Source organism: Sprattus sprattus (assembly GCF_963457725.1).
Source record: "Sprattus sprattus genome assembly, chromosome: 5".
In the NCBI taxonomy this organism is placed as follows: Eukaryota; Metazoa; Chordata; class Actinopteri; order Clupeiformes; family Clupeidae; genus Sprattus; species Sprattus sprattus.
The window spans coordinates 30,317,259-30,345,050 of record NC_137924.1 but is presented as its reverse complement, the minus strand read 5'-3'; the positions used below and the strand labels follow the sequence as shown (position 1 = coordinate 30,345,050).

Sequence of the window (27,792 nt, the reverse complement as noted above, 5' to 3'; positions counted from 1 at the left end):
ATGTCTACTTTAACGCCTGAGCAACAGAGAAAAATAGAGGAAAACAGAAAGCGTGCCCTGGCACGGAGAGCCGAGAGACTAGCTCAAGGAAGTTGTCAACAGGATACTGGACCGAGCAACGTGAACGCTTACAGTAAACCAAATGCTGCACACTTTGGCCCTCGCCCCCCTCCTTCGGGCAGCAGTGTCTCAGTATCCACAACGGGACCGTCAATCTCTCTGTATAAAAGGCCAATAGAGAAGTGTCAACCCAGTGCGACTACTGCGAACAAACAGGTGGGGAATGCATTAAAGTGCCCTGCATAGAAACTGTTTCGACATGCTTTAATACTATACATTAGGGCCATCGTTTTGGTTGTTTACATTATTAGACTGATTATTGAAATCCGAGAATAAATGCATGAGGGTGTTTATTACCAGAACTCCACCTCTTGGAGTACTTGTCTTAAATTTGTGAAATAGTTTTTTCCCCCCTCAGGCTAAACTGATCGAGCCTCTTCCCCTTCAGACAAGCAGTTTAGGCTTCAAACCACCGGCACATTCAGTGAACACTGCGAGCTTCAATCCCCCACAGTCAACAAACACTTCGAGCTTCAAACCGCTGCATTCATTGAACACTCCAAGCTTCAATCCCCCTCAGTCGATGAATACTTCAAGCTTCAAAGCGCAACCACAGTCAACAAACACTTCAAGCTTCAAACTGCAACCACAGTCAACAAACACTTCGAGCTTCAAACCACCACAGTCAACGAACACTTCAAGCTTCAAACCGCAACCACAGTCAACGAACACACTGAGCTTCAAACCTTCACAGCCAGCCAAGTCAGGTGATGGCTCCTCAGGTGTACCTGTAGCTGGCTGCAAGACTGGTAGCTTTTACGGTTCAGGGCCTTGTCAGGTACCCCCTGCTGCGACTGCGACCATTACTTCTGCTGTTGCACAGAGACAGCCACCCAGACCCCCAGAGCCAGCCAGTGGACCGCCTGTGAAGAAGCCTGCTGTGTCAATGAGGGGGAGATGTGTGTCCCACACCGCAGAGCGCTTCAGGGTGGAGGTCGGATACCAGGCACAACTCATTGCTGTCTTCAAGAACATTCCCTCAAAAAACTATGGTAAATACACTTGCGTGTGTGATCATAGTCTTGTGGTAGTCAAAGTGAATACTATTCATTGTAAGAATTGTATGATAGTGTCGGAACATGACTGAATAACACTCTTTTCCTTTTTCTTTGCCACAGTCATGAAGCAATATTATCACAATATATACAATATGAATATTTAGCATGTACTGGCCTGAACCATACAGTGAACTTCAGCATCAGAGCAGTTGATCATTCTTGTAGCCTTCCAACAGGTTCAGAAAGCACATTGAAAACATTTGGTTGAATATTTGGTTGGTTGGTTGGTATTTTGGCAGAAAAGGTCAGTACCTCACACTTGATTTGATACCGTATAATCCTACTGTATCATTTCTTTTCCGCAGATCCCGCAACGAAGATGTGGAACTTCGGTCTGGAGGACTACGGCCAACTTAGTAAGGCCAGGTGTTCACTACAGTATCATATTCGTAAAAAGTAGTAGTTTGCACTCTTACTGGTTAGCCTCCATGACAGGCCAGTGATCTGGACCTGGACTCCTGTACCCCATTGGCTCTTATATGAAGCCTTTAGCACAGGAAAGCAAAAGGGTTACTTGGATCGGAGAGAGGTTTTCCATATCAGAAATATGCTGGATAATTTTTCTATGAAAAACATGAAAACATTCCTCCAAAAGTGATTTTTTTTGTTTTCTCTAAGATCGCAGGCCTGTTGTTGTTATGCTGTTATGTTAAGTAACATCAGAGTTTGAATGTTAAGCAAAGATACGACCCCTTTTTCACAATTTTATCCTTCACACAATCACTACAAAGTTGTGTGTTGTGTGTCACAAAGTTGAAGACTGAGTGAGCCAACCGTTTTAAAACAGCCTCATAGACTCTGACCAGTCCTTTCAATTCTCACGTCACAGTGGCGGAAGCTTCTGGCATCCCGTCTGTGGCCCTGAAACCGCTGGAGGGGATGGTGGGGCTGGATGTTACCGTGGCGACCAGCCGTGCCCGGGACTCAGCGGCGCTGTCCGCACTGATGAAGCTGTGCCAGGGCTGGCAGAAGCCCGGCGCCAGCGTGAACGCCCAGTGTGTGCTCACGAGCCGCTCCCGCTTCGAGGTGGACTCGCCCTACAACGCCAACGTCATCGCTGCCTTCAAACAGATGCCTTCCAAAAACTACGGTGAGAAGGGTTTGTGTGAAATGCAGTAAGTATTAGGGCATATGGTGGGATCAAAGGGCACTGGGACAAATACTAGTAAAGTTAATTAAAGTGTAACCAGTGGTATAAAGGTAAATTAATCATTCATTCGTAATAATTGGTAATTAATTACTACAATTAGCGCAAGTGCATTTGCTCGGTGTTATCTTGTTTTAAGTGATAAAGACATAAGTTATGATCGTGGCATTATCTTCTATATGTTCAAATGTAGTCTGCCTTTTGTTTGTTGAAATGTGGTTTGCTAATTTGGTTTCAAGTGGTTAATGTACTTCATAAAAGTTATATCTATCTTTCTCTCTCTTTCTCTCTATCTCTCTCTCTCTCTGTCATTTATATGTATACTATATTCAAGTCATTAAAATACTCAATCTGTCATTAGTCATTATTCTCACTGTGACACCTAATACTTTCTTTCAGACATGAAGACCAGGAAATGGAGTTTCCTGTTGGAGGATTATGGGAAACTCAGTGAGTAAGGCTGCTGGTCTCGCCTCATGCTTTGAGCCTCATGTTGTTATGTGTTTTATAAAAATGACTCTGGCATCTTTGGCTTTCAAGACCATTATCCTCCTTTCTTGCTCCCCGCTGCTGCGACTCCACAGTGAGCCTATACTGCTTAAATTAGCTTAGCAGACTCTATTATCCGCCGACTGTCACAGCGACTGAAGGCAGAGTAAAGACATTTCTTTAATCAGGACAATAAACAGCAGGTTTGTTTGGTGAAACAAAGACCTCACAACCACACGTTCTTTGAAACAGCTCAAAATATATGAAGCAAATTATCAACTCGGCGTGGAGCCATTTCTGCCAGCAAAGCACCTGTTTGTTCTCAGCCGTAAATATTGTGTTTCATTTATCAACTAGGTAGAATTGTTTTCACTCAGTAGATTTGTAAACTGTGAGGCAAACAAACTTCTCAACATGGGGCCATTTCTGTCAGGAGTGCACTTGTTCTTTCCCAACCAGTAACATTAATCTTTTTTTAATCTATTTATTTATGTACCCTCTGTGGTTATTTACTCTATATTCATTTGTTCATTTATTTATTGATTTGTTTTTTCATTCACCCAACTTCTATTGTTTATTTACCTTCTATTATTGTATTTATTTATGATTTACTTATTTACTTGTTTATTTATTTCATTATTGAATTACCCACTCACCCCCACTCTATTGTCTATGCTGTGGCAGTGGAGGTGCTGAATGCCATCTCCTCGGTGGAGGTGGAGCCCTTGCCCAGGGCAGTGGTGCAGGCCTTCTCCTCCCAGTTCGAGAAGAGCATGTCCCAGGGATCAGGGGTCGACGAGCTTCCGGATGCCGACCTGTCGGAGGTGGACGCCACCCTTGCCAGCAGCCTCATGCAGTTCCAGAGAGTGGGTGTCAAGTAAGTTCTGATCTGTGTTTTGATTGGCTGGCCTAGATGATAATAGGTTTTGGTCTGAGTTTTGTCTAGCCTAGAGGTCATGTTAAATGGACATGCTTGGATGAGTGGAGACAGTTAGTCATATGTTACTATAATGTCGATCATGATGGAATATCCATTGATAATGCGTAATGTAAATGGATAATGGGCCACGTTGGTTGCTTGTTACGTATTTCAATTTTTGTGTTTTATGTTCATAATATTTGAAGGGTGTTCAGGGTTTTCTCTATAAATATTATGTGAGTTATTATATCCCCAAAGTTTTTCTACACTAATGGGTTAATTGTGCAGCACGGTTTGCTTCTTTGCCTACATCTGGCATCATTTGGTTTTCCTGTGACTGGATAATCAGGAAGTGAGTGATAAACAAGTTTGCCGTGTGTGTGGAGCCACTGACAATCTCCCTCCAGCAGTGCCGCTGGTAAACACATTTATGTGCAGACTTAAGGGCTGTCCACACTGCCAACTTTAACTATTACAACAACAACTTTTACTATTACGATATGAGCGTCCACGCTGCCAACAAAAACTGTTACAACAACTAACTTTAATAATATGACTTCCCAGACTGATCAGCATCTCAGAAATATAATTCATGTTTTCATGTGATGCTTTTAAAATTCAATGGATTACGATTGGCTGTTAGTTTTTTATCCTTCACACAATTGCTCCAAGTGATAGCCAACGAGACTGCTCAATCATATCGCCGTAATAATCGTTTTTATTGTTGTTGTGTGTGGTGTGGATGTTGCCATTGTTATGAGCTAGAGCGATAGTTAAAACTATAGTGTTTACAGTTATTGTGTCTGGTATATCTGGTTTGAAGCAACAACAAAAAAGACCCATTTGTATACAAGAAGTATTCTACTGCTTTCACACAAAGACTTGCTTGTCACAGCAATAGGCTACAGATTCGTATTTTCAGGTTAGCTGACTTGTTGATAACCTACCTCATGGACATGAACTTGCCAACATCCCTTATACAGTGGGGAAAATAAGTATTTGAACCCCTTGAGATTTCACAAGTTTGGCCACTTGCAAAGAAATGTGTGATCTATAATTGTAATGGTAGGTGGATATTAACAGTGAGAAACAGAATATCAACAAAAAAATCCAGAAAAATGCATTTTATAACATTTATGACTTTATTTGCATTTGATGCAAAAAATAAGTATTTGAACCCCCAAAACTGACTGACAAAAATGACTTAGTACTTGGTGGAATAACCCTTATTGGCAAGCACAGACATCAGACGTTTCTTGTAGTTGGTCACCAGGTTTACAAACATCTCAGGAGGGATTTTGGTCCACTCCTCTTTCCAGATCCTCTCCAAATCTTTAAGGTTGTGCTTTCAATGGGAGGGAATGAGGGAATGAAGTTCAAGCCCAATATTCCACGTTACATGGCCCCATCCATAGTCCCCTTGATGCGGTGGAGTCGTCCTGTACCCTTGGCAGAGAAACAGCCCCAAAGTATAATGTTTCCACCTCCATGCTTGATTGTGGGTATGATGTACTCTTGGGGTCATATTCAGCATTCCCCCCCTGTCAAACACGGCAAGTCGAGTTGATGCCAAAGAGCTTGATTTTGGTATCATCTGACCACATTCTGTCTCCCAATCCTCCCTAGAATCATTCAAGTGTGCAATGGTAAACTTTAGATGGCCCTGTACATGCTCTTCCTTGAGCAGGGGGACCTTGCGAGTGCTGCAGTGCTTCAAAATTACGGCGTGGTGTGTTGCCAATGGTTTTCTTGGTGAGTCTGGTCCCACCTGTCTTGAGATCATTCACAAGCTCCCCCTGTGTAGTTCTGGGGTTATTCTGCACCTTTTGAATGATCACTGATTCCGCACGAGGGGATATCTTGCATGGAGCCCCAGACCTAGAGCGGGTGACAGTTGTTTGGTGTTGCTTCCATTTATGAATAATCGCACCAATAGTTATCTGCTTCTCACCAAGCTGCTTGCCGGTGGTTTTGTAGCCCATTCCAGCCTTGTGCAGGTCTACAATCTTATCTCTGACGTCCTTGGACAGCTCTTTGGTCTTGCCCATGGTGGTGAGGTTGAAGGTGTGAAGTATGATTCTTTGGACAGGTTTCTTTTATACAGGTCACCAGTTGAGATCAGGTATACCTTGTTAGACCTAATGAGGACTAATCTGTGTGCTTTTTGGGCACATAACTGGCCATTGGGAGCCAGAATTCTTGCTGTTTGCTTGGGGGTTCAAATACTTATTTTTTGCATCAAATGCAAATAAAGTCATAAATCTTATAAAATGCAGTTTTCTGGATTTTTTTGTTGATATTCTGTTACTCACTGTTAAAATACACCTACCATTAAAATTCTAGATCACACATTTCTTTGCAAGTGGCCAAACTTGCGAAGTCGGCAGGGGTTCAAATACTTATTTTCCCCACTGTAACGGACAGGCCGACTCTGAACCAGGTCGAAGCTTCTCTCCTTCTCTGTATCGCCTCCCTTTCTTCCTGTCCACTATGGAATCAGATCAATGCCATAAATATTTTGTAATCTGTAATATAGATTTTGTATCTGTGAAACCATCTACACTTTCAAAACCTATCTACAGATACGGATTTCAAATACGAAATGTATCTACACTTTCAAAAACTATCTACACTTACAAAAACTATCTTCACTTTCAAAATCTATCTGCAGATATGGATTTCAGTTACGGATTTCAGTTACGCATTACGGAGACGGATACGGATTTCAAGTACGAGTTACGGATTTCTGTTACGAATTACAGAATCTTTTTGGCACTGTCTTTACTTCCTTTCTAAAGAGCCAATCAGCGCTTTTGGCAGATTTTCTAAAGCGCCAATCAACACATTGTATCCTGTACTGACTAGCCAATCAGCGGCGCTAGCTTGCTGGTAACTGGGAAAGTTGAGTGAAACGGTGTATGCAGCAGTCATGGATCAGAGACCGAGAAATGGCACAAGTAAGAAGTCCTATATTTGGAGTTGTTAATAAAGTCATTGTAAAACGCACAATCATAGTCAGTGGTTTTCACTCCATACTTCGTTACACCTGTTTCAAAGATCCTTGTCGTTGTATGGAAGATATTAGGATCTGCTTTGGTAGCTAACGAAAGCCAACGTTAGCATTTTCGTGACCGATCTCCTATTCACATTTAATTAAGTTAACAATGAACAGTATTCATATGACCCATTATCACGATGAGAACATTTAGCAGACAGACTGCTATTGTCTTGTTCTCCAGACACATGCAAAGTGATGGTGGGGGTATACCGTTAAGTGCATATGCATCCTCAACAGCTGGATAATGACCAGCCTGATTTCAAAACCACCTTGTAATGTCATTTTCGTTTCTTTTCATGGCACTTTGGGGTAGGCTATTTGTAACCCTTTTCTGAAGTCCTTGAAAACGTTTTATTGTGTATTTTGTGTGGAAGCGAGTTTTCTAGCGTCTCAGTGGAGATATATGAGACCAATTTCTTAGTTACAATGCGTTCTGCAGCCAAGCGATCTCTGAATCGCCAGAGCCTAAGATTAACTAAATAGTACAGGTGTTCATCAGCCCTTTGGGCCAGACATAAGGCATGCTTGTTTAACTTCCCCCACGGTGTTCGTACACCGAATTGTATTCAAACCGTGCGGGGGAGACCCCAGATCTCTCCCTAGGCAGAGCGGTGGCAGATTTAGGTTATAACTATTGAATAATGAGCGGGCCAGCAGCAGTTGCCAGCAAGCTAGCGCTGATTGGCTAGTCAGTAGAGGATACAATGTGTTGATTGGCGCTTTAGAAAATCTGCCAAAAGCGCTGATTGGCTCTTTAGAAAGGCAGTAAAGACAGTGCCAAAAAGATTCTGTAATTCGTAACAGAAATCCGTATCCCTATCCGTAATGCGTAACTGAAATCCGTATATGCAAATAGATTTTGAAAGTGAAGATAGTTTTTGAAAGTGTAAATAGTTTTTGAAAGTGTAGATAGTTTTTGAAAGTGTAGATACATTTCGTATTTGAAATCTGTATCTGTAAATACATTTTGAAAGTGAAGATAGGTTTTGAAAGTGTAGATGGTTTCACAGATACTAAATCTATGTTACATATACAAAATCTATATTACAGATTACAAAATATTTATGGCATTGATCTGATTCCATAGTATGCATAGTCCTCACCATCCCTTTCCATCTCTCTATTGGGCTGGCATCAGATGAGCTCCCCCTCACATTTTGAGTTGCGTTCTGCTAAGGTTTTTTTCTGTTAACGGAGGAGTTTTCCTGCTTGCTTCGGGTGTTTCAAGACTTGGGCTCTGTAAAGAGACAGTGTCAATTGTTAATGGCGCTATATAAATTAATAAAATAGAATAGAATAGAAAATAATATAATTCAATTAAATTGAACCCCCAGGGGTTGAATCAAATTGAATAGAATACAATTGTGTGGAATTGAATAGAATGTAGCCAGGTCTGGGCTGGTTCCTATGCTGAGTTTTCTGTTGTGTATGTGCCCATGCACTCTGATTGGTGCCATGTAATTCTTTGAGCTGTTTGCTTTCTATGTCCGTGTGCCATATGGTGTTGCTTTGCAGTTATGCGGTGGCCAAAGATGGACGCCTGCTGCTGGCCGATGACATGGGCCTAGGGAAGACAGTGCAGGCCATCTGCATCGCTGCCTACTACAGGAAGGAGTGGCCGCTGCTGGTGGTGTCCCCATCCTCCGTGCGCTTCACATGGGCCGAGGTACAAAACCATCTCTGCATTTCTACTCTCAAGTCATATCTGTGTTTCTGCACTCAAATTATCTATGTGTTTCTGCACTCAAATCATCTCTGTGTGTCTTCTCTTAGACCGCTCACTAAGTGTGCTTCACATGGAGGTACCAGAGCCCGTCCGCGTTAGTATCAGGCATGAGAATCACTCACCTTTCAGCGAAATTCGCCGTTTTGAAAACAAAATAGGTGACCTACGTGAATCGTGTAGATTCGATGAGTTTTGTTTTTGTGGGGGGGGGGGGGGGGGTTGGACATATTTTTCATATTCAGATGACATGTACATTTGTACTGAACTAGTGCTGGCGGCGGCAAGGTCCTCAGTGTTGCCAGATTGTAAATTGCGTATCATGTCAAAGGCTCAAAATGATCGTATTTGGAGGATAATGAATTATATCTGTCAACACTGGGAAAGTTTGACCAATGACAGAGCTCGCGCAAGAAGGTGGAACGTAAGTGATACCCTTTCCAAAACGTGTAAAGACGTAATAACTCATTTGTGAAAGACCCAGAGAAACAATAATATCCGACAAGGCAAAATCCCGGACAATTTTGGAATCCCTGCTGGACGCATTTTTTTTTGTGTGACCGTAATGTTACCATATAAAACGTTAAAACATGTGTTCGGTAACTTAACGGGATGATTCATTTCAAGGGGCATAACCTTCAGATACAAGTATGAAAAAGTTAGCAATGATGTGATTAGCCTGGTTACGAGACGGCTACGGTGTGAATAACTGATGGAGTAAGATAATTTAGCTACATTAACTCAAACGCCACGGAGACTCCCTGTTCTAACTTTGAATCGCTCTGTTGGGGCAAAGTGACCATTGCAAAGGTGTTTGACTACAGACTGTTAACGTAGCAAATAATTCCTACTATTTCAGCCAGTCAACTTACAAGCCTTGCAGGTATAAAACAAATCATGACGTCAGATGACCATTTTCAGTCTCGTTACCATAAACAAGACCCAATACAGTGCAACCCTGAGCACTGACATGATAAGCACTTTGGTGACAAGAAAGGTGAGCATGGCTGAAAAGGGGACTCTTGTCACATGGAAGGCTTCAGTGATGCTCTGCTCAAAAAGGCCAAGTCGCCAAGCTATGAGGCAAAGCAGTCAAGAGCAAGTGCCACTGGAAGTAGATAGATGGATACTTTAATAGGAGCTTAACATATTTTTAAATATATATATCCAGTTATTCAACATAGTAAAAAACAATAGAATCATATTTTCTTGACAAGAATTCCATAAATGAAAAGAGATCCTTACATTTTGCATCATTTAGTACTTCTAAAGAATATATGATTGTATTGTTTTTTTCGCCGCTGATTTATTATGTTGAATAACTGGATGATGCGAGTGCATGGAAATATTAACGCGAAGGGCCTCGCCAATAAAATGTATTGAAATCTGAATTACATAACATTGTATTGGCTGTCAATCATGATGGAAGAGTAGACAAGTTAAGTTACGGCATCTCTCGTGGGGGCTATGCATTAAGCCATTTGTGGTGCCCTTACCACATTGTGCCTCATATACTGTAAATGATAGACCCAGTGACAGGCTGGCATGAAATGGCTTGCATAATACTAAGTAAGGAGGCCAAAATATTTTTTGACTCATGGCTGAAGCTAAGTTTCTCCAGCTCTCCCCAGGTTGGAAAAAAAGCATCTCAAACTTCATCAGATTGACGCTTTAAAATATGGAATATTTAAATTTTACTTACAGGGGGGGCACGCCCCCGGACCCCCCCAGAGGGGTAATATCCTCCTCACCTTTTTCACCCCTTACCCGTTTTCATGCCTGTAGTATACTTAGTACACTCAGAACACTAGAGCTATGTTCAGAACGTCCACTCACTCATTCTATAGTCCACTATATAGTGAACCAGCCATTTTGTAGTGCTGTTTGAATTCTCAACTGTAAATGTTATTCACTATATGATCCCCATGTACCCTGCAGACTGTAGTGTAGAAATGGTGTACTGTACCATTTTTCCAGTATACCACAATTAATTACAGGAGGGAGACGTCAAACACTTAGATTCAAACGGAGATGATCGTACGGGTGTGCATGGGCATGTGCATTTGTTGTGAGGTAAATAATAGAATAAAAAATGAAACGTTGAAAACCCAAGTGCCACTAAGTAGCAGGCGCTCAAAGCCGTGGCAGTTGATCAGCTTTCAGTTTGGGCAAAGTCTTGGTTTTCAAAGTGTTTTTTGTTAATTGAACCCAGATGATGTGTTTCTTCATCTCCCACTGATATTGATGACAGTATCTATTATATCAGTGTTCGTGCGAGCAGGACTCCGAGCGTTTGACCTTGGTGGTGACCTCACCAGCAGCATGGCTTTGTCTGCAGCATTGTATCAGCATTTCACACAAGCAGGGAAGAAGCCATTTAGCAAGGCCTGGTGTTCTTTGTGCGGGCGTTGTCACTGTCCCTAAATGCTGGTGTTTTGAATTTCTAGACTCTTTACTGTGTGTGTGTGTGACCCTCTCAGTTGCGTGTGTGAATGTGCCCTGGTATGCTGTTGCTGTAGGGGGACTAGATAAACAGCCATCATTCCAGCCGCACTAACGGCCCTTCAAATGTTTTATTCAGAAATGCTGAAGCAAACTCTCTGAGTACCGTTCCCCAGATTCTCTCTTTTCACCCCCTCCCAAAACTCCCGAATGCTGCCTAGCGTCACTCATTGTATATATGTGTGTGTGTGTGTGTGTGCGCGTGTGTGTGCGCGCATGTGTGTGTGTGTTTGAGTATGTGTGTGTGTGTGTTTGTGTGCGCGTCACTCATTGTAATGGGCTGAAATTGAATTGGCTAGACAGGATTAGATCTCGAGAGACCACTGTGAATTATTATATCTGCGAGGAACATGGCTTGCTTTCGGTAAATAATAGGCGCCCCCTAACAGCCCTCGCCTGTAGCCATGGAATAGATAGTGATGAAAGGCGTTGTTTGATGTGTGCTTGATGTCTTAAGTATTAGTCTGCGTTTGACATGGAACTGTGGCCCAGTTTGGTCTCCCAGGGATGGCAGTTGTTTCAGTTCTCTCTTTGTGTTCTTCTTTTTCTCCTTCTCCTCTCCTTCTGTATCTTGCTTTATTAGTCTGCATTCTGGCCGGGTCTAACAAGCTTCCTCAGCAAAGCCCTTATGGTCACACACACACACACACACACACACACACACACACACACACACACACAGAGGTACATGTAGACGCTCACATACACACACACACACACACACACACACACACACATACACACACACACAGAGGTACATGTAGACACTCACATACATACACACACACACACACACACACACACACACAGAGGTACATGTACACGCTCGCATACACACATACTCAGGCACACACCCACACACACACACACACACACACACACACACACACACACACACACACACATACACACACACACAGGCCCTTGCTCGGGCCACATTTACAAAGGGCTCAGTGAAAGGGATGATTTAGTCTGCTGTCACAGTGGGGCACACAACAGAAGTTTGACCAAATGAGTTAGTGAGGCTCTGCCCCAGAAAGGCGAACACGAACACACACACACACACAGACACACACACACACACACACACACACACACACACCAGACACACACACACACACACCAGACACACACACACACACACACACACACACACACACACGCGCAACATATGCCCAGAAACGTATTCTCACATACACACAAAGACACACACGTACATTTGGACATAGACATGCAAAGACGTACACACACACACACACACACACAGACATACAAACAAACTTACTTGCACACACACACACACACACACACACATCTTGGGGCCTTATTATGTGAAGCACTGCCCTCTTTCTCTGTGTGCTCTGTCAGGTTTACTTTAAAGGTTGGGATCACAAGGCCCTGAGCTGTGTTTGTCGGGTGCTTTGTAGGTCTTCATGTTGTTGTGTGTGTGGCTACAAGTTCCCACGTGTTTACAATTCCACGCTAGGTTTTCTCTTTAAAGCAACAGCATGCAGAAATCAACCCCTTTTTGAGGAATGTTTTGATAACCAACTAGTTTTGGGATCACCTTCAAATTAATTGTAATGGTATACAGTGTCACTTGAAAGTATGTGAACCCCTCGAGCACTAAGAGTTTTCTGTTGTTTTACCATGATTATTCATTTTTTTTCGTCACCAATTTTCCATAGATGAAATGTCAGGTGTATGATCATGTGAATGTGATTCCTATCATTCCCACTAGCCTCCCAGGCCAAGAGCTGTGAGGTTCTATGGTCCTATAGTTCCCACTAGCCTCCCAGGCCATAAGCTGTGTAGTTCTATGGTCATATCGTTCCCACTAGCCTCCCAGGCACAGAGCTGTGTAATTCTATGGTCCTATCGTTCCCACTAGCCTCCCAGGCAAAGTGTTAGCAAGCTTCTATCAGTGTCTACTCTTCTGCTTTCTGTGTTTTCATACTTCTTACTGCTACTTTAAAATTCAGTTTCTTTTGTTTTGTTTTGTGTTTTTGAAACTGCATTGTGTGGATCTAAAGAGTTCTTCGCCACTCTCTTTTTTTCCTGTTCTAGGCTGTGACTTGAGTGTTGCTCTTATCTTCCTCCTCTTGTTCTGAGTCACATTATTATCTGAGTTATTTATGGTGACGGTTTGCTGTGGAGGCAGCCTGTGTTGGCCAGGGCTGTTTTCACTGTTTAAATAAAATTTTGAGGGCTAGCCGTTCATTCAGACGGCTTATTCAAACAGTTTTTCCAGGGAGTCCAAATACATTTCATGTCTAATTAACTATATTAAGGTGTGACACAGCTGTGTTATGTCTGAATCTGTGTGTATAAGTGTGTATTTTATATCCACCTGTGTTTCATCAGTCTTTTGGTCTTGTCTCTCTCTCTCTCTCTCTCTCTCTCTCTCTCTCTCTCTCTCTCTCTCTCTCTGTCTCTCTGTCTCTGTCTGTCTGCTTGTCTACTTGTCTGTCTGTGTTCATGTCCCTTTCCCTGATATCCCTGTCCTGTTTCCTCCTCTGTCTTCTATCACTCTCTCCTGTATTTGTTTTGGTTTATTTTGCTCTTTTTCCTTTCCCTCTCTCCGTCCCCCTCATTCTCTTCCAACACCTTTCCTCTGTACTCATTTCTGTCTTTCTCTCTCATTCCCTTTCTATCCTCCATCCTTCCTCTCTCTCTCTCCCTCTCATCCTCTCTCTCTTTTTCTCTCTTCCTCCCTTCCTCTCCCTCCCTCCCTCCCTCCCTCTCTCCCTTTCTCCCCCCCTCCCTCCTTTCTTCTCTCTCTCCCTCTCTCTCTCTCCCTCCCTGCAGGCCTTCCGGCGTTGGCTGCCGTCTGTGGGGGCTGACAGTGTGAATGTGGTGGTGACGGGCAGGGACAATCTGCGTGGGGGCCTGGTCAACATCGTCAGCTATGACCTCCTGAGCAGAGTGGACAAGCAGAAGCCCGCAGAACCCTTCAACGTGCTCATCATGGTCAGAGGCAGGGCACCGCACTGACACACACACACACACACACACACACACACACGCACTCACACACACACAAACTCACCCCACTTACACACAAACACACACACACACGCACACGCACACATACATATGCACACACACACATACGCACACACATATACGCACTAACACACACGCACAGACTTATTTACTCATACCGTACTGTATACGGCTCATGCTCGTATACAGACACACACACACACACGTGCACGCATGCACGCACGCACACACACACACACACGTGCACACATACATACGCACACACATACATACTCACACATACATACACACACATACATACCCACACACATACATACGCACACACATATACGCACAAACACACTCACACAAACTTATTTACTCAGGCTTATGCTTGTATACAGACACACACACTCACATACCCCACTTACATACATACATCCACACACACACACACATACCCCACTTACATACATACATACATACATACCTACACACATATATGCACAAACACAAACACCCACACACACACACATTTACTCCGCCTCAGGCTCATGCTCATACACACACTTACTCATACACACAGTCCCACATGCACAGTATACAGTATGTGTGAGCCTTGCTTAGTTTGGTCAGGGGCAAAATATGTTGTTGGTGTGTCTGTCCTTCAGTGCCTCTGTGTGGGTTTTGCGTTTGTGTGTGTGTGTGTGTGTGTGTGTGTGTGTGTGTGTGTGTGTGTGTGTGTGTGTGTGTGTGTGTGTGTGTGTGTGTGTGTGTGTGTGTGTGTGTGTGTGTGTGTGTGTGTGGTGCCCTGGCCTGTCCATGTGCTTATCGATGTTGAGAGGCTAGAATTAACCCATCTGCCAAGATGGCGCATGTGTAGGTCTGTGTGTGGCCCAAAACATGACAGTGTGTGTTAAGGGGGTGTGTTCATGCCCTTTTCAAAGTGCTTATCATGTTGTGAGGCAGGTCACTGACCCAGCCTGTCATCAGTCTGTGCCTTTTGTGTGTGTGTGTGTATGTGTGTGTGTTTGCGTGCCTGTGTGTGTGTGTGTTCAACATGGTGAGTCACACCACAACCTGTCAAGTGCGTCTGTGTGTGTGTGTGTGTGTGTGTGTGTGTGTGTGTGTGTGTGTTTGTCTGTGTGTGTGTGTGTAAGACTGTGTGTTTCTACTGCATGGCTAGGCTGTCAGCATAGAGCATCTCTCTGCAGGCTGATACAGCAAATAAACAGAGTGTGAGCTGCTCTCCGCGGCTGCATGTTGGAAGTGCTCTCTCTGCCTACAGTGTCTCATTGTTCTAAACTCCGCTTCAAGAGCCGCTCATTCGGGAGTATGGAACTCGAACATTGGGTAGAGCCATCTTAGGGCTCTCCCTGTAAATTGCCCTATTGCCCTTCAAGAAATACGGTCATTTATTATGAAGCTCTCTCAGAATTAGAGGTGAAGTGTGCTGTTGATGTGTAGGAGGAGTTATTGCAAATATTTCCATACAACAATTTGGACACTTTTCAACATAAAGATATGGGCATATGAAGCATGTCAATAAGTATGAATATAAATATATAAGTATAATTATAAATGTATAAGGATAAATGTATAAGTATAAATGTCTATTTCGTCCTTCCTCAGGACGAGTCCCACTTCCTGAAGAACATGAAGACCGCCCGCTGCAGAGCGGCCCTTCCCTTATTAAAGGTACCGCAGCAGCTCTCTCTCACTAGTACCACACGATCAACACACTTTCAAAGGTACGGCAGCAGCTCTCTCACACTAGTACCACACGATCAACACACTTTCAAAGGTACGGCAGCAGCTCTCACACTAGTACCACACGATCAACACACTTTCAAAGGTACGGCAGCAGCTCTCTCACACTAGTACCACACGATCAACACACTTTCTAACGTACCGCAGCAGCTCTCTCACACTAGTACCACACGATCAACACACTTTCAAAGGTACGGCAGCAGCTCTCTCACACTAGTACCACACGATCAACACACTTTCAAAGGTACGGCAGCAGCTCTCTCTCACTAGTACCACACGATCAACACACTTTCAAAGGTACGGCAGCAGCTCTCTCTCACTAGTACCACACGATCAACACACTTTCAAAGGTACCGCAGCAGCTCTCTCTCACTAGTACCACACGATCAACACACTTTCAAAGGTACGGCAGCAGCTCTCTCACACTAGTACCACACGATCAACACACTTTCAAAGGTACGGCAGCAGCTCTCTCACACTAGTACCACACGATCAACACACTTTCAAAGGTACTGCAGCAGCTCTCTCACACTAGTACCACACGATCAACACACTTTCAAAGGTACGGCAGCAGCTCTCTCTCACTAGTACTACACGATCAACACACTTTCAAAGGTACGGCAGCAGCTCTCTCACACTAGTACCACACGATCAACACACTTTCAAAGGTACGGCAGCGGCTCTCACACTAGTACCACACGATCAACACACTTTCTAACGTACCGCAGCAGCTCTCTCACACTAGTACCACACGATCAACACACTTTCAAAGGTACGGCAGCAGCTCTCTCTCACTAGTACCACACGATCAACACACTTTCTAACGTACCGCAGCAGCTCTCTCTCACTAGTACCACACGATCAACACACTTTCAAAGGTACGGCAGCAGCCCTCTCACACTAGTACCACACGAACGAAACACTTTAAAAAACCTTCAGTTGATCTGAGAGTCATAAAGTGGTAGTGGTTTGACCCCCAGGGCGCTGTAGGCTAGTTTGTGTGTCGGAGCGGCCGGATGTTTGCTGCATGCAGAGCCAGCCCGGCTCACAGTCACATGAACTCACACAGTCACATGAAGGGCTAAACCCTCAACTTCCTTCAAAACAAGCAGCTCTGCCCGTGGAGCCCCCGCAGCAAGGTCCTTACACACCTCCGGGGCGGTCGCTCCTGATCTGTCCATCTCCTTCTCCTCTTCCATCTGTCTATCTGTCGCTCTCTCCCTCTCCCTCTCTCTATCGCCCCATCATGGCTTACAGTGTGTCAGAGTGAGCTGTTTATCTCGGAGGCTAGAGATAAAATAGGTCTTAGTCCACACTGAGGGACTTCATGTTGTCCCTGTCAGTGTTATTGTTTTGACCCTTACTGACCTGCGTTCCCTCACATCACTCATAACATGTGTAGAACTGGTCTGATATTTTCTTTATGAGTCTTTAGTCTAGAGATAGTCTAGACTTGACTGAATCTAGTCTTGACTTGACTGAATCTGGTAGAGACTAGTGTAGTCTACATAGTGAGATTTATGATCTTTATAGTCTCTCACAGCTCTTATAACATGTGTAGAACTGGTCTGATGACTTGTGGTTTGTAATTCTTTACAGTCTCTCACCGCTCCTGAAGCTGTCAGTCCTGAATGCTGAGTCATTATGAATATGTTATAAATAGGCTCCAGGGCTAAACTGATCCAGCACACAGTCTGTCACAGAGCCTCGCGGAAGAATTGATATTGAAATACCCCTTATTATGGCTGAAAAACTAATCGAAGCACAATTTAGTTTGACGGCAAAAATACTATGGCCCTGTTGATGCAATATGAATATTAATTATTGACCTCTTCATCGAGACCTCATCAGCCTCTAATGAATAGAAACCAATGACTGTAGAAAAGATGGACAGCATGGCGTCATTTGCGCACCTTCTGAAGAAATTAAGCCAAAATTGTTTCGGCCATATTGGCATAATTGGAGCCAGAGGCAGCGCAGGAAATGCTTTTTGGAGCCAGAGCGTGCCTAGTCAACAGAAAATGGTCCAGGTCCTCCCAGAATAAAGCATATTTGGTTAACTCTGCTATTTTTAAATGCCCTCTGGTGGGTTCACGTTTGACGTTTTAGCATATCCTGTTCATTATTTTGATAGACATCAAGTAGAAGCACTGGGGAAAAAACATATGCCATGTTTGCCATCAAAGCCTCAAAGAGCAGCATTTTATATCTTCTGCAGCCCTACAATTTTTAAATGTGATTACATTTATAGTTTCCTAACTTAATATGAATGTGATGCACATGTCTGTATGTGGTAATTATTTATATTTCAGTTGTAATTATTTCTTCCTCCTTCTCTGATTGGCTGCTCCTGCTCTGACAGGCAGCTAAGCGGGTGATTCTCTTGTCGGGGACCCCTGCCATGTCCCGCCCCTCGGAACTCTACACCCAGATTCTGGCGGTTAGCCCCACGCTTTTCCCACGCTTCCATGATTTTGGGGTGCGCTACTGTGATGCCAAGCAGGTGAGTCCTAGCTCCATCAACCAGAGAGTATAGAAACACCACTCTGAGCCTCTGGGCTTCTACTTTCCTGTTACCCTGGAGGGAAGGGGTGGAGGAGACCTAGAACAGAAGATGAGATTAATCACTTTGATTATTGGTTATTATCAGCTCAGCTCTAGCCGGATGTTAGTGATTTTTAGAAATCATTGAATTGTCAAAAGGTGCTTTACAGAGCCAAGTGCCTGAACCCCCATTAGAGCAAGCCCAATGGCGACAGGGGCAAGGAAAAACATCCTGTTTATCAGGAAGAATTCAGAAGAAATCAGAACAGCAGCACATAAGGGGGGGGCCCATCGTCTTGAGGCCGGCTGGGTAGAGCTAGATGATAAATCATGGTCTGTCCATTTCTCTCCTCTCCTCTCCTCTCCTCTCCTCTCCTCTCCTCTCCTCCCCCCCCCCCCCCCGGACAGCATGCGTGGGGTTGGGACTACTCGGGCTCGTCTAACCTGATGGAGCTGCGCCTGCTGCTGGAAGAGACCCTGATGCTGCGGCGGCTCAAGAGGGAAGTGCTCTCCCAGCTACCCGCCAAGCAACGCAAGGTTGTCATAGTCACCACAGACGGCATCAACTCCCGCACCAAAGCAGCACTCTCCTCCGCTGCCAAGAACCTCACCAGCCTAAGCAATAACGTGAGTGATGCCGGAGACGGACTGGGTAATTATGAGTCTGGAGAGAGCACTGTATTTTGTATTTTTGTTTTGAAAATAGTTGGAACAAATACTTATTCCCTGAACAACTTTCAGAAGTTACTGAAATGTATTATCTGTATTTTCCTCAAGAAAATGTAGCTCTTAACTTTTCATTGCCATTGCAAAGCAGATATATAAGTGCTTAACAAGTGTATAAGCAAGACTATACAATGTATGATTCTTCATAAACGTGCTTAATGTTGTGTGGGAGGATGTCTGTAAACTTTTGCATAAAGCATTATTCATATTTAGTGTGCAGTATTCAGCATTAAGCATTCGTACCACATAGCTTCCTTCTTGGTAAAATAATAAAGTGTCTGAGTGTTGTATTTATAGTTTGTGAGAACACATAATAATAATGATAATAATATTATACTTTTGATTTCCTTTTCAACCCACAGAAGATGAAAGAGAAAGAAGCTCTTTTGGTTTACTATAACCACACGGCAGAGGCCAAGATTCGGCCCATTATGTGAGTTTCTTTCAGAGAACACCAAACACACTGGCTCTATAGAAGGCAAGAAATGGGCCATTATGTGAGTTTATTGAAGAGAACACATACACGCTGCCTCTGACGAGATTTATCACAAAACATGTTTTTAAAATCCAAATGTAAAATGATCATTTTAAGAGAGTGGCACCGTAGACATAGAACAAAATTCGCAACAGGTTATGTGCTTCTCATTCACAAGTAGTCCGTTCTCTTCTCATAATCGAAATTCATTGTAACTGAAAACCAGAAAGTAATACGTTGCTATGCAACACCTGAAAATAAAGTTCTTTTCGGATGAGGCCCGAAACGGCAACAAAATAATAATATAAAAGAGATATTTTGGAAGAATGTCAACCGCATAATAAGCCTTGAACGGTAGGGTCCTATTGGTCCAGTCTGGATTTATTTTCCAATACTGACTGGTGGACTATACATAATCCCTTGCTGATAGAGGTTGGTTTAACTTCAGAAAGGATGCATTGTATTAGTTGTAGCCTCTTAGGTAATTAAACAGGATGTTGATGTGACGAGAGACATAAACTTTGTTTATCTACAAGACGCCTGTAGCTACAAACTTGAGCTTGTATTACAACATTCCCGCTCCATTCCCTCGCCTCTTCCCCAAAACATCCCAGCACAAATAATCCGCCTTCCACATCTGATCTCCCACTCATTCCCTCTCGTATCTCCCCTGCTCCCTGTGTGCGGTTCGCTCTGCTCAGGGAGTACATCATGGACATGCTGGAGTGTGGTCGGGAGAAGTTTCTGGTCTTCGCCCATCACAAGGTGGTGCTGGACAGCGTGACCAAAGAGCTCCAGGAGAAGGTGAGCAGACGCTGCACCGCGGACCCCGCAGAGAAGGGATTAGATTAGTTTTACTTGTGCAATTTAGTTTTCAAAATAACATTTTCGATTTTTTTATGATTTTCTTTTGTTTAAAATTTAAAATATTGATGCTTTTCAATTTATTTCTTATGACTTCGAAGTCATTGGGGCTGTCTGTGGTTTGGGCTCTGCTACAGATTTGGTGGCAGCAAGACTTTTCTCATGTTATTTGTAGTTCTTTTGGTCAAGGGGATGCTCATTAAAGTGCAAAGTACAATGTGTATTATAATAATGTTTTGATAATGCATTTACAGTGTATTATAATAATGTTATTGTTAGTTCTTCTGGTCATTTAAAGTGCAATGTACTAGAGTGTATAATAAAAATGTTTTGATAATGCACTACAGTGTATTATAATAATATACTACAGTGTTTTATAACAATTTTTTAATAATATACCACAGTGTATTATAATAATGTTTGATAATGTAGAATGATGTTGCATTTACCATTTCATTTCAAAATATAATTCAAGCAAAATTTAGTAGAACTTCTTGCAAGTGTTTGGTTCCTCACATGTTCTTCTACTGTTCTACCCCCTGAAGGGTGTGAACTACATCCGCATAGACGGTTCTACTCCATCGGTGGAGCGTCAGCAGCTGTGCGAGCGGTTTCAGTTCTCCGAGAAGAGCTGTGTGGCGGTGCTCTCCATCACCGCTGCCAACATGGGCATCACCCTCCACGCCGCAGACTTGGTGGTGTTCGCCGAACTCTTCTGGAACCCGGGGGTGAGTGTGTGTGTTTTAGTGTGTGTGTGTGTGCGTGCGCGCACATGGGCCTCATGCTCCACGCCGCAGACATGGTGGTGTTTGGGGAACTCTTCTAGAACCCAGGTTTGAGTGTGTGGGTGTGTGTGTGTATGTGGGGGCCCACATGGGCCCACATGGCCCTCATGCTCCATGCTGCAGAAATGGCATTCTGCGTGACAATAGCGTGTGACAATAAGGAAATCTTAAATATGGCATACAGCGTGATAAGGCCTAGGAAAAAAAATGTTGTGTTTCCTGTTTCAGCCCTGAAAAAATTAGGGTAGGTAGGTAGGGATTATCTTTTTTTTTTTTACAATTGTGATGGACCGAGCCCCCGGTAACCGTCTATCCGTGGGTATGGCCACAAGCTCAGAGTCAGTATCCAAAGTAATTCACCAACTCATTAATTTCATTCCATCAGGCATTCACAAATCTCACAAAGAACATAATTCTGTTAAGCCTCTAAAGCAGTGGTCCCCAAACTTTTTAGGCCCAAGATCACCTACTTTTGACTTGGTGAAGGCAAGATCTATCTATTGAGGCGTTGAGAGAAAAAGACTGTCAAGACTCCAAACTGCACTTACAGCTTATCTTTGTATTGGGCCTAGTTGTAATTGAATTAAATCAAACACTTTGGTCCAGCTTTCAAATTGATGTGACCAAGAACACATTTAACCAGGGGTTCTCAATTTTATCAATTATCAATCCATCTCATACTTTAATTTTTCTAAATTATTTCCACAGCCCATATAGAACCACAGACAGCAATTATTTTATTAGTTTAACGCTGAAACTATGTGTCGGATTTCATTTTCATATCCAATTTGAAATTTCTATCTGTCTGCAATACCGCTCGCGGCCATTACGCAACTTCGGCGCTCTCACACTTGCCATGCGTACATAGTAATAGAAAGCACACGCAGCATCTACTGTTTGGGCAAACCTGGATACAGGGCTGTTAACAAGGTGTTTTTCGCCTGGAAGTCTCTAGAAATCTGGCACCTTATTCAATTTCAAGTTAAATTTACGAATCCTCCTGAGAACACTTCAGCTGTGTTCAGAGATATTTTCTGACTATGGTCTTCCGAAGTCCGTAAGAAAACGAAAATGAAAATGTTTTTTTTTTTTTTTTAGATCGACAGGGAAACGCGGCCCACCCCCAAAAAAAGGCTAGAGTCGGCAGTTTATTCTAGGGTCGTTCGGGAAACACAACATTTTTTTTCCTAGGCCTAACATGTGACCGTAAGGACCTCTGAAATACAGCATACTGCGTTATAATAGTGTGTAACAATAAGGACATCTAAAATATGGCATCCTGGGAAATGAATTAGGCTGGACAGGTAGCTCCCCTCTGGGACACTCTGGGATCTCCTACCTGACAGTGTTCACAGGATTTCATTCAAACCCCCAGGGGTGCACATCATTTATCCATTTCATCCGTTTCTTTGTTATTTCTCTGCAACCCCTAGAGTGTATGCTGTTTATCCAGTCGTACGTCGTCTTCTCTCAGTGTCTTTGACAAACAGCTGGCAGCACTGTGAGATGAAACCTGAGGAAACCCAAGGCTGGCAGGTCTCTGGCCTCATTACCCTGGCGGGGTTCACAGGGGTCAAGTGGGGTTCACAGGGGTCAAGTGGACCACGCTGCAGTGGAGCGCCATCCTTCGCTTTATCTTGTAGTGATCAGCTTCCTTTATCCAGAGTGCTTGATAGTTCAGGAAAAGGCCTCGCTTCAACACTTCTGCTCTCTAAGCACTCGTTGAACCTATGAACCCCACAGGCTTTGGTGTTCATAGTGCTTAGTGTTCATAATGCTTAGTGTTCATAGTGCCTAGTGTTCATAGTGCCTAGTGTTCATAGTGCTTAATGTTCATAGTGCCTAGTGTTTATAGTGCTAAGTGTTCATAATGCTTAGTGTTCTTAGTGCTTAGTGTTCTTAGTTTGAATAGTGTTCTTAGTGTTCATAGTGCTTAGTGTTCATAGTGTTCATAGTGTTCCTGCTTAGGATTAGGATCTCAGTGTTTGTGTGAGGAGGTGCAGAAAGGACTGATGTTGCCCAGAGGTTTCCTTTATGTAATGGTTTGGCTTGTCTGGTGAGAGCTCTTTATTTCTCCCTATAAGCAAAGGTTATTTCAAGGTCACACCTTGTAGTGTTTTGATTTTTCTCTCCTGTCTTTGTACCATTGCGGCTTACAGGTCAGAGTTGAGTGTCGTTTGGGTTTATTGGAGCCGTCTTCCTTCTATAGTGAAAGGGGAAACAAACACAGGTTGAGGCCAAATGTAATTTCACTGAGCTGTAACGTGTGATGTAATCTCATTTCTTCTGCTGCCTTGAGGTCAAATCGTTCTCACATGCCTTAAGGCCTCGGCCCTCTGTAAAGCAGCTTGGTCTCAATGCCTTTAGTAAACAGAGCCCCGCACCAATTGGCTGAAGTTGTGTGTGTGTGTGTGTGTGTGTGTGTGTGTGTGTGTGTGTGTGTGTGTGTGTGTGTGTGTGTGCATGTGTGTTTGTACATGTTAGTGTGTGTGCTGTGCATCAGTTAGCTGAAATACATTTGTATGTGTTTGTGTACGTGTGTGTCTGTGCTTGTGTCCGTGCATGTATGGTGCACCAGTCGTCTGAAATGCATTTGTGTGTGTGTTGTGCCTCAGTCTGAGGTCCGTGTGTGTGCGTGTGTGTGTGTGCGTGTGTGTGTGAGTGTGTGTGTGTGCGCGTGTGTGTGTGTGTGTGTACACGTGCGCGTGCATGTGTGTGTGTGCCGCACCAGTCGTCTAAGATCCATTTGTGTTGCCACGTCTCTCTCCCCAGGTGCTGATCCAGGCAGAGGACCGAGTGCACCGCATCGGGCAGACCAGTAATGTGGACATCCATTACCTGGTGGCCAAAGGCACGGCCGACGACCATCTCTGGTGAGGCACACTGTTAATGCTCACTGAGCTTCAGGAAACCCCCTGTGGGCTGTATGATGTCCTGTATGTGATCAGTGCCTTACACCAAGACATTTAGATTCATAGATTATATTACACACACACACACACACACACACACACTTTGTATAAAGATTAGGGCTGCAACTAACGATTATTTTGGTAATCGATTAATCTATCGACTTTTTTTTCGATTAATCGACTAATCTAACGATTATTTCCATACATTTAAAAAATGATTCAAAATGTTGGAATTTGAATTTCAAATGTATTTGAGTAACAAGTTAATACAAATGTAATCATCATAATAAAAACATTAAATAGTAATACAAATTAAGAGTGCAAATATGCTTATAAAAGTAAAGAGGAAGTGCAAATAAAGTTTTAAAAGTAAAGAGAAAGTTTTAAAAGGAACTCAAAATAGCAATCAAGCCTCTGCAAGTGCAACATAACTGAGCTGCAGGTGACATTCAAATTTAACATATGAAAAAAAAAAAACCCACAGTCTTTTGTTTGAAGATTGCTAAGTGGAGGAGGTTATCTATTCAGAACAAACGAAAATACAGGCTACTCTGATAATTCACTGATTTACCACATTGCACTTAACATAACTGAAATAGCCTTAGCAAGCATCCTCCATGAGACGGTCTGTTTTCAAACATTTAAGAGTAAACCTTACAATAAGTTATAGATATATGTCTATGATAATTGCTGCTAGACACTTACTGTTCTTATGCTCCCACAGCCCATTCTCTTTGAGACTGTAGTAGTACTTCTTAAACTACTAATTATTGACCATCATTGAGAAAATAACAACTTTTCTGTTAGCCATATCTGATATGCAGCAGCTGCTAAACCAAGCTTGGTTTATTGTTTCCATGGTAACATGAGCCATCTCAGAATAATTCGCTTTTCGCAGCTAATTCGCACTTCCTATATGAATGAAAAGTACCGGTAGCTCTGTTAGCGTCTGCAAAAAAAAAAAAAAAAAAAATATTTAAAAAAAAATATTATATGACGCGTCGACGATACAAATACGCGTCGACCATTTTTCACAATCGACTTAGTCGATTTCGTCGACTAATCGTTGCAGCTCTAATAAAGATACTGCAAATACAACAACCACAATACCACAAGCATTTTTTTTCTGTAAAATTATCATGCAGCATTAGGAAGTAGGGCTTTAAATATTCTGTCTGTAAACTCTCCTTGCGCTAGATGAGTATGTATTTTAGATACATAAGTTTGAAAATAAAATTACACAATATGTTAAATTACACGATATATGTGAAATACCTATTGTATATAACATACTTCTATAGTGTCTCACTTCTTCCTGGATATTTGTGATTTTAAGAACTTCAGAATTCAAGTAATTCTGTAACAAGTTTGTCTTTGGAGGGTGAACTCAAATCCTGAATTGCAGTATTCTTACCCATAATTCTTTAAAAAAAGACTGAGCACAAGCATATTTCATTTGTACCTTCCAGTATTTGTGTCCCTAGTATCCCTATTCCTTCAGGATGGCACTGTGGAAACGCACTCACTGTATGTTTTTGGTTGGCCGCACTGATGCGCTAAGATAACAGCGCTCTGGGCCAAGTGTTGAGTGGGGCGCTCACTCTAAAACATCTCCATATCTGCCAGCGAGTGCCCCTTCAGTGTATGGTGCCCTAATGCACCTATTGTTGCTCCTTCCATCTGTGTATGTGTGCGCGCATGTGTCTGTATACGTCACTGTGTGTATGTGTGTGTGTGCGCATGTGTGTGTTAGTGTGTATACGTCACTGTGTGTATGTGTGTGTTTGCGAGAGAGAGTGTGTTTAGATAGCTGGCTCAATTTTAAATGATGACCCCCACCCATTTCAGCTTCTTCCCTCTGGACGAAGGTTTGCATCCCAAAGTGCAGAACAAAGCGGTATAAAAAAAAAACATTGTTCCAGCAGCCATTAAAAGTCGTAGCAACATTTATTTATTTCTCTCTCTAGTTATTAAGTGGTTGAGGGAGGACTGCAACCCTGAACACTTTTATTATGTGTGTCAGCTTTCTGTTGTTTGTAGAATGTGTGTCAAGATTGACGATGACTCATCTGCTGCAAACCAAAGCTACCTGTGGATACAAAGACAAAATAACCTGTGAACCTGTGTGTGTGTGTGTGCGTGCGTGACTGTGTATATACTGTATGTGTATGCGTGTGTGTGTGTGTGTGTGGCCTCAGGCCGATGATTCAGGAGAAGATGAAAATATTGGAGCAGGTGGGACTCTCTGAGGCCAATCTCTCCGACAGAGCTGAGCAGGCCAGCTTTCACAGCAAGGTTGTACACACACACATACACACAATGGACATAGCACACACACAAAAGCATGTATTCACACACACACACACACACCGACTCATGGTTTTCACAAATGCACATAGCACACACACAAAAGCATGTATCCACACACACATGTATATATACTCTTGTGTACACACACACACTAACTGAACCTTTTTCTGTCAGACTATTTAAGTGCATATGATGAGAAAAATTAAATTCTGTAAAATTGCTTTTGAATGGATATTTTAGTAAATACATTTTAAAAAGCTTATCAGAAATCCCTCCTGTCTGAGGATGTGTGATCCAAACAAGATCAGCAGAGTGCAATAATAAAGCTCGACATGACATCTGTCATCTTGAAACACGTTTATTGATTCATAACTAACAATATTTTTAGGTATAAAAATGTTAAGGGAAAAGTTCTCTAATGTTTCTACAGGAAATATACAAACTGTAGTGCTATATACAGTATGATTAAAATGGTGTGTGTGTGTGTGTCTCCTAGGATCCTCAGCAGAAGACCATCACAGAGATGTTCCAGCGCTCGTTTACGGAGGATGACGTAGACGAGGCTGCGCTGCTAGAGGCCGTGACGGACTGGTAGGACGGAGATGCGGGGACCACGGGTCTCGAAGCCAGCGCCTTCTCCGAAAGAAGACGCATACTTGACTTCTTTGGGCGTCGATCAGACTGCATTCAGACCGTATACACAACTACATCAGCCAATGATCTAACTTCAGCTAACCAATCACAACGCTCTTATGATTTTCCTTAAAAAAAAAAAAAAGCATTTACTTTGTTTGATTATGTTAAGGAAAGCTTTTTGTTCTGTTAAAAATATGATAATAATTCATGTTCAGCCTTACATCATGTAAGATGGCTTAAGGCTCGTCCATTCTTTTGTGTGCTCTGTGAGAACATGCTTGCACAGCTTATGACTCCTTGATGAATGAATATAATAAAGAGTTTATTTTCTTTTCATGATCGTTTGCAACTCCACATGAGTTTTTAATTGTATCGCAGTGAATTACAGTGGAAATGCACTCACAGGTGACTCATAGCTCCAAGAAGACCAATATATAGCTTTTATTTTCAAACTGGACATGCTATTATTATTGTAATTCTTTATTCTTACTCAAACAGAAGGCAAGAGAGAAATAACATACAGGCTCCCTTACACCAGGCTAGACAGGTTTATCCCCAATGATGAGATCCAGCAAACACTTAGTCCAGCTTTGCCCAAAGAAGACATAATTCAATATTTAACATCTAACACCATCTCTATTTTGCCAGATAAAGCGATGACATCGCAGACAAAGCAAAGCAAAGCGAAGCATGATTTTAATCTTATCAGACTCTAAACCCATCACCACGGTAACTCATTGTGCTACAGTAGACTCCACCGTATCGTATG

At 42.9% G+C, this 27,792-nt stretch overlaps 1 protein-coding gene across 1 annotated transcript; it reads left to right on the top strand.

The window, feature by feature from the left end:
• Positions 1–27,017, top strand: LOC308366120 (SWI/SNF-related matrix-associated actin-dependent regulator of chromatin subfamily A-like protein 1; the record flags this gene model as incomplete). Its single annotated transcript, XM_080839756.1, has 18 exons — positions 1–133; positions 509–822; positions 944–1,112; positions 1,484–1,534; positions 2,008–2,268; positions 2,725–2,775; positions 3,499–3,691; positions 8,307–8,457; positions 13,825–13,986; positions 15,634–15,699; positions 18,134–18,274; positions 18,724–18,942; positions 19,404–19,474; positions 20,218–20,320; positions 20,926–21,108; positions 23,938–24,038; positions 26,276–26,372; positions 26,884–27,017. The coding sequence occupies 18 exons, from the start codon at positions 1–3 to the stop codon at positions 26,980–26,982; spliced, it is 2,565 nt and encodes an 854-aa protein (XP_080695882.1). The 3' UTR covers positions 26,983–27,017.
• Positions 27,018–27,792: the final 775 nt, after the last annotated feature.